At 55.6% G+C, this 4,972-nt stretch overlaps 1 protein-coding gene across 1 annotated transcript; it reads right to left on the bottom strand.

Annotated features, from left to right (window-relative positions):
* Positions 1 to 150: 150 nt before the first annotated feature.
* On the bottom strand, positions 151 to 3,543 carry TMEM160 (transmembrane protein 160). The gene is made up of 3 exons (XM_003915783.3): positions 3,293 to 3,543; positions 864 to 956; positions 151 to 499 (listed from the first exon to the last, which is right to left on the bottom strand). Exons 1-3 carry the CDS (start codon positions 3,498 to 3,500, stop codon positions 234 to 236), a joined length of 567 nt encoding a protein of 188 aa, XP_003915832.1. The 5' UTR covers positions 3,501 to 3,543; the 3' UTR covers positions 151 to 233.
* Positions 3,544 to 4,972: the final 1,429 nt, after the last annotated feature.

The raw sequence follows: 4,972 nt of genomic DNA, 5'->3' as shown, positions 1-4,972 counted from the left end.
GTGGTTTGGGCTCCGGGCTGTGAGCTCCTCTGTCCATTTCGGTCTCCCCCCAGGTCCTCTCCTCCCTCTCCCACCACCCGCCCTCCCGCCTCTCCAGTTAGTCCGCTCCTCGCCGCCCTTCCCCAAGGAACACGAACCAGCACTCTGCATCTGGAGGAGGGGAGGTCAGGTTTTAATGTCCCAGTCCTCGGGCGCTGTCGTCCAGCGCCTGCCATGCCCCACGGCCGTGTCGCTCACTCGGGTGGCGGCCGACCCGCCTCATCAGGGCCTTCTGTGGAGGCCGTCCCGTCGTCCTCGGGCACCAGCTCCACGTCCAGCTCCAGCTGCCCCATGTAGAGGCCCACTGCGCACGCCCAGAGCAGGCTGGCGGCAAGCACGGTGCCCACGCCCACGGCCGCGCCCCCCAGCGTCAGCTGCATGGGCCCTCGCAGCGCCGCCAGGCCCACCGCGTACGAGGCACTGCCCCACACCACGCACAGGCCGCCCAGCAGGAAGAAGCCTGCGGGAGAGGCAGGGTAGCAACAGGGCCAAGGTCGGGGGACGAAAAGGTGTCGGGGGTGTGGGGGATGGTCTGGGAGCAAAGCCAGGGTTGAGGAGACAGGAACAGAGGCAGGGCCGTGCCAGGGGCTGGACTGCATCTTTGAGAATCAGATCGGAGGGGAGGGGACCATAGCCATGTCCTGGGCCACCCATTCAGATGGGCCCATGGGAGGGGTGTCTTCCTGGTGGGGGAAGAATGGGGGTTCTGTGCTTACTACTGGGAGTGGGATGGGGTGGGAAACTCTACCCTCACCAGGACAGGTGGTAGGGGCTCTGGATTCCCTGGTTCCCTGGTGGAGGTGAGAGTGGGGATCTGTACTCACCATATGCTGCTTCCCGACCCATGTCACTCTGCATGAAGGAGATGACTCCGATGCCCGATGCCAGGAGGCCATTTCGGAACCAGGAGAGAAAGGCTGGAGGGAGGGAGACATGGGGGGATTAACATCACCCCCAACCCTACCTCCTCAATCTCCCTTGCCCAGTGAAACTGAAGGGGCTCCCTTCAGCTCACTCCACCCCATGCAGCCACAAGGCAAGCCCACCCCAAATCCTCACCTCTTCCAGAAAGTCCCTCACCTAACCACATCCCCCCACATGCTCTCTGGCCTCCACCTCAGTGCCCCTCTCCCCCAAACTCTGTAACACTAAGGATTCAAGGGCTGGGTGCGGTGGCTCACGCCTGTAGTTCCAGCACTTTGGGAGGCCAAGCCAGGTAGATCATGAGGTCAGGAGTTTGAGACTAGCCTGGCCAACATAGTCAAACCCCGTCTCTACTAAAAATACTAAAATTAGCAGGGTGTGGTGGCACGTGCCTGTAGTCCCAGCTATTCCGGAAGCTGAGGGAGGAGAATCACTTGAATCCAGGAGGCGGAGCTTGCAGTGAGCCAAGATCTTGCCACGGCACTCCAGCCTGGGTGACAGAGCGAGACTCCGTCTCAAAAAAATAAAGGATTCAAGATAGTCCCTGCAGAATGTGGAGGACAATCCAGGGGCAAAATTGCAGAACCTCCAATCTGAAGAGCCATCCTGACCAACCCCCTCCCTCTATGTATATCCCCACGGCCTGCCTACTCACTTCTTTCTCAGAACTCTGGGGCAAACTGTTTCCTAACCCAGGCCGCACTTCAGCCTCGCCCTTCCTTTCCTTCAAATGCCGCAATCTCCTACCGAGTATGGCCTGCGCCAATCCCATCCACATCCGTCCCCATTCAAGTCCCTTACAAACAGCCCACCACACCCTATATCTAGATACCCAGTACTGGCCCAGTGAGGTGGCTCACACCTGTAATCCCAGCACTTTGGAAAGCCAAGGCAGGATTGTATGAGCCCAAGAGTTCAGACCAGCCTGGGCAACAAAGCGAGACCCCGTCTCTGCATAAATTAAAATAGTTGGGCACGGTGGTGTATGCCTGTAGCGCCAGCTAAGCAGGAGGCTGAGGCAAGAGGATGACTTGAGTCCAGGAGTTCAAGGCTGCAGTGGGCTAAAATTGTGCCACTGCACTCAAGCATGGGTGACAGAGCAAAACATTGTCATTAAAAAAATAAAATTGGCCGGGCGCGGTGGCTCAAGCCTGTAATCCCAGCACTTTGGGAGGCGAGGCAGGCGGGATCCGCGAAGATCAGGAGAGACCGAGACCATCACAGCTAACACGGGTGAAACCCGTCTCTAAATACAAAAACTAGCCGGTGAGGTGGTGAAGTCTGTAAGTGCAGCTACTCGGGAGGCTAAGGCCAGGAAGAATAAGTGAACCCGGAGGCCCGGAGCTTGCTGTGAGCGAGATCCGGCCACTGTGCCTCAACCTGGGTGACAGAAGCGAGACTCGTCTCAAAAAAGAATTAAAAATAAAATAAAATAAAATAAAATAAAATAAACAAAATAAAAGTGGGCCGGTGGTGGCTCAAGCCTGTAATCCCAGCACTGGGAGGCGAGACAGGCCCGGATCCACGAGGTTAGGAGATCGAGACCATCCTGGCTAACACGGTGAAACCCCGTCTCTACTAAAAAATACAAAAAACTAGCCGGGCGAGGTGGCGGGCGCCTGTAGTCACAGCTACTTGAGAGGCTGAGGCAGGAGAATGGCGTAAATCCGGGAGGCGGAGCTTGCAGTGAGCTGAGATCCGGCCACTGCACTCCAGCCCCGGTGACAGAGCGAGACTCCGTCTCAAAAAAATAAATAAATAAATAAAATAAAATAAAATTAAATTAAAAAAAAATAGATGGCCACTCCGCTACATTCTGGACCTCGCCTCCGTCACAAGCCCCGCCCCCTGCAGCCTAGATCACCTCCCCCTCCAATCAACAGAGAGCTTTTTCCCTATTGGTTGTCCCCTCCTCCAATCCTGAACTTCCCCCTCGTCTGCGGGGATCCACACTCCCGCTCTCTGCACAGTGGTGGCCTCTGTAATCGGGACGGACCCCTCTAGTACCCAACTCCACAGACTCTAAGCTTTCCCTGGAAGCCCCTCTTCACACGACAGGCGCGATTCTACGAGGCTGCCTCGCGCAACCCTACCACCCCCTCCAATCCCTACAGCGCCCCGTTACGCGGGGTCCTCGTCCTCCCCGAAAGCCCATCCTCTCTGCGGGCACCTGCGCTCTTGCACTCTGCGCTTCCGTGCGCTCACACAGAAGCCCTTCTCGGAGCCGAGCCCGGGCCCCGTTTCCTGCAGAAGCCCCCGCCCCATCGAGGTTCCACGCGTGCCCGGGACCCCTGTCCCATCCACACCGCCCCCACCTCCAGCCACCGACCTGTCTCGTGCGCCTTTCGGAGGAGCCAGGCGTCCGCACGGTCCAGCTCGGACACTGGGGGCGGCGAAGCCCCGGCGCGGGGACCGTGGCCGGGGGCGAAGGACCCCCGGGCGCCCCCGCTCCGGGGCCGCTGAGGCGGCAGTAGCGACCTCCGGAAGCGGAGACGGGCGAGGCGAGCGGCCCGAGCCCACCACCAGCCGCCTCCCATGGTTCGCACTACGGGCGCCGCGCGCCGTACCGCCCCACGGGCCTCCTGTAGGTTGCAACCCATGTCACTCAGGCTGAATGGCTTACCCATTGGCTATGCGCTCGCCACTCAGTTTCGGCGTGAACTGTCCATTGGTCGGAATGGTAGTGATTCCCTCCTCTGTCATCTAGGCCGGTAGTCCGCGTCCCTCCTTGATTTTGTCACTGGACTACGAATCCCAGCGATCATTGCGTTCGGGGAAAGACGATCTTCAGAAGTCGTAGGCGAGATGTCTGCTGGAACTTGTAGTTTTTATTCTATTTTTTTTTTAACGGAGTACACGCTGAACACCTATTGTAGTTCTCTCTTTTCTTTTCCTTTCTCTCTATTTCTTTCCTTCCTTCCTTCTTTCCTTCTCTTTCCTTCCTTCCTTTTCTTCTTTCTTTTTCTCCTTCCTTCCCTCCTTCCTTCTCTTTCTTCTTTCTTTTTCTCCTTCCTTCCCTCCTTCCTTCCTTCCTTCCCTCCCTCTTCTTTTCTCTTTTCTTTTCTTCTTTTTTTTTCTTCGGAGAAGAGTCTTGCTCTGTCGCCCAGGCTGCAGTGCAGTGGCGTGATCTCGGCTCACTGCAACCTCCGCCTCTCGGGTTCAAGCAATTCTCCTGCCTCAGCCTCCCGCATAGCTGGGATTAGAGGCACCTGCCATCACGCCTGGCTAATTTTTGTATTTTTAGTAAAGACGGGGTTTCACCATGTTGGTCAGGCTGGTCTCAAACTCCTGACCTCATGATCTGACCGCTTCAGCCTCCCAAAGCGCTGGGGTTACAGGCGTGAGCCACCGCACCCGGCCTGTAGTTTGTATTAATTACGTCAATTCCAATGGCCAGAAAACAAAACAAAACGTGGGGCACTTAATGGAGAATCTTTGCAAAATCTTGAAGATCTCAGAAAGGAGAGTAAACCTCACCAGTAATTCCACCAATGAGTGATTACTACTACCATCTTGTATTCCTGTCCAGTGTTTTTTCTATGCAGATATAAAATAAGATGCCACCTGACCATTAATTTTTCTTCACATAACAATATATTGTGATCATTAACCCAAAGCATTGATTTTTTATGGCTTTTTTTTTTTTTTTTTTTAATTCTAAGTATCAGGCCAGGCCAGGCGCAGTGGCTCATGCCTGTAATCTCAACATTTTGGGAGGCGGAGGCAGGCAGATCATTTGAGGACAGGAGTTTGAGACCAACCTGGTGAAACCCTGTCTCTACTACAAATACAAAAATTATGGCCTGGCGTAGTGGCTCACGCCTAAAGTGAGGCCAAGGTGGGTGGGTCACCTGAGGTCAGGAATTCGAGACCAGCCTGGCCAACATGGTGAAACCCCATCTCTACTAAAGATACAAAAAATTAGCCGGGCATGGTGGCATGTACCTGTAATCCCAGCTACTCGGGAGGCTGAGGCAGGAGAATCACTTGAACCCGGTTTCAGTGAGCC

The sequence above is a fragment of the Papio anubis genome, chromosome 20, assembly GCF_008728515.1.
Source record: "Papio anubis isolate 15944 chromosome 20, Panubis1.0, whole genome shotgun sequence".
In the NCBI taxonomy this organism is placed as follows: Eukaryota; Metazoa; Chordata; class Mammalia; order Primates; family Cercopithecidae; genus Papio; species Papio anubis.
Note: the sequence above shows the minus strand (reverse complement) of the source record. Positions and strands in the feature narration are given on the sequence as shown.

Excerpts from the sequence above, each read along its gene's own strand:
- TMEM160 (XM_003915783.3), bottom strand. The coding sequence starts at position 3,500 with ATGGGAGGCGGCTGGTGGTGGGCTCGGGCCGCTCGCCTCGCCCGTCTC. Across the intron at positions 957-3,292 it reads CCGAAAGGCGCACGAGACAG|CCTTTCTCTCCTGGTTCCGA; the intron begins GTCGGTGGCTGG and ends CCCTCCCTCCAG. Across the intron at positions 500-863 it reads GGGTCGGGAAGCAGCATATG|GCTTCTTCCTGCTGGGCGGC; the intron begins GTGAGTACAGAT and ends CCTCTCCCGCAG.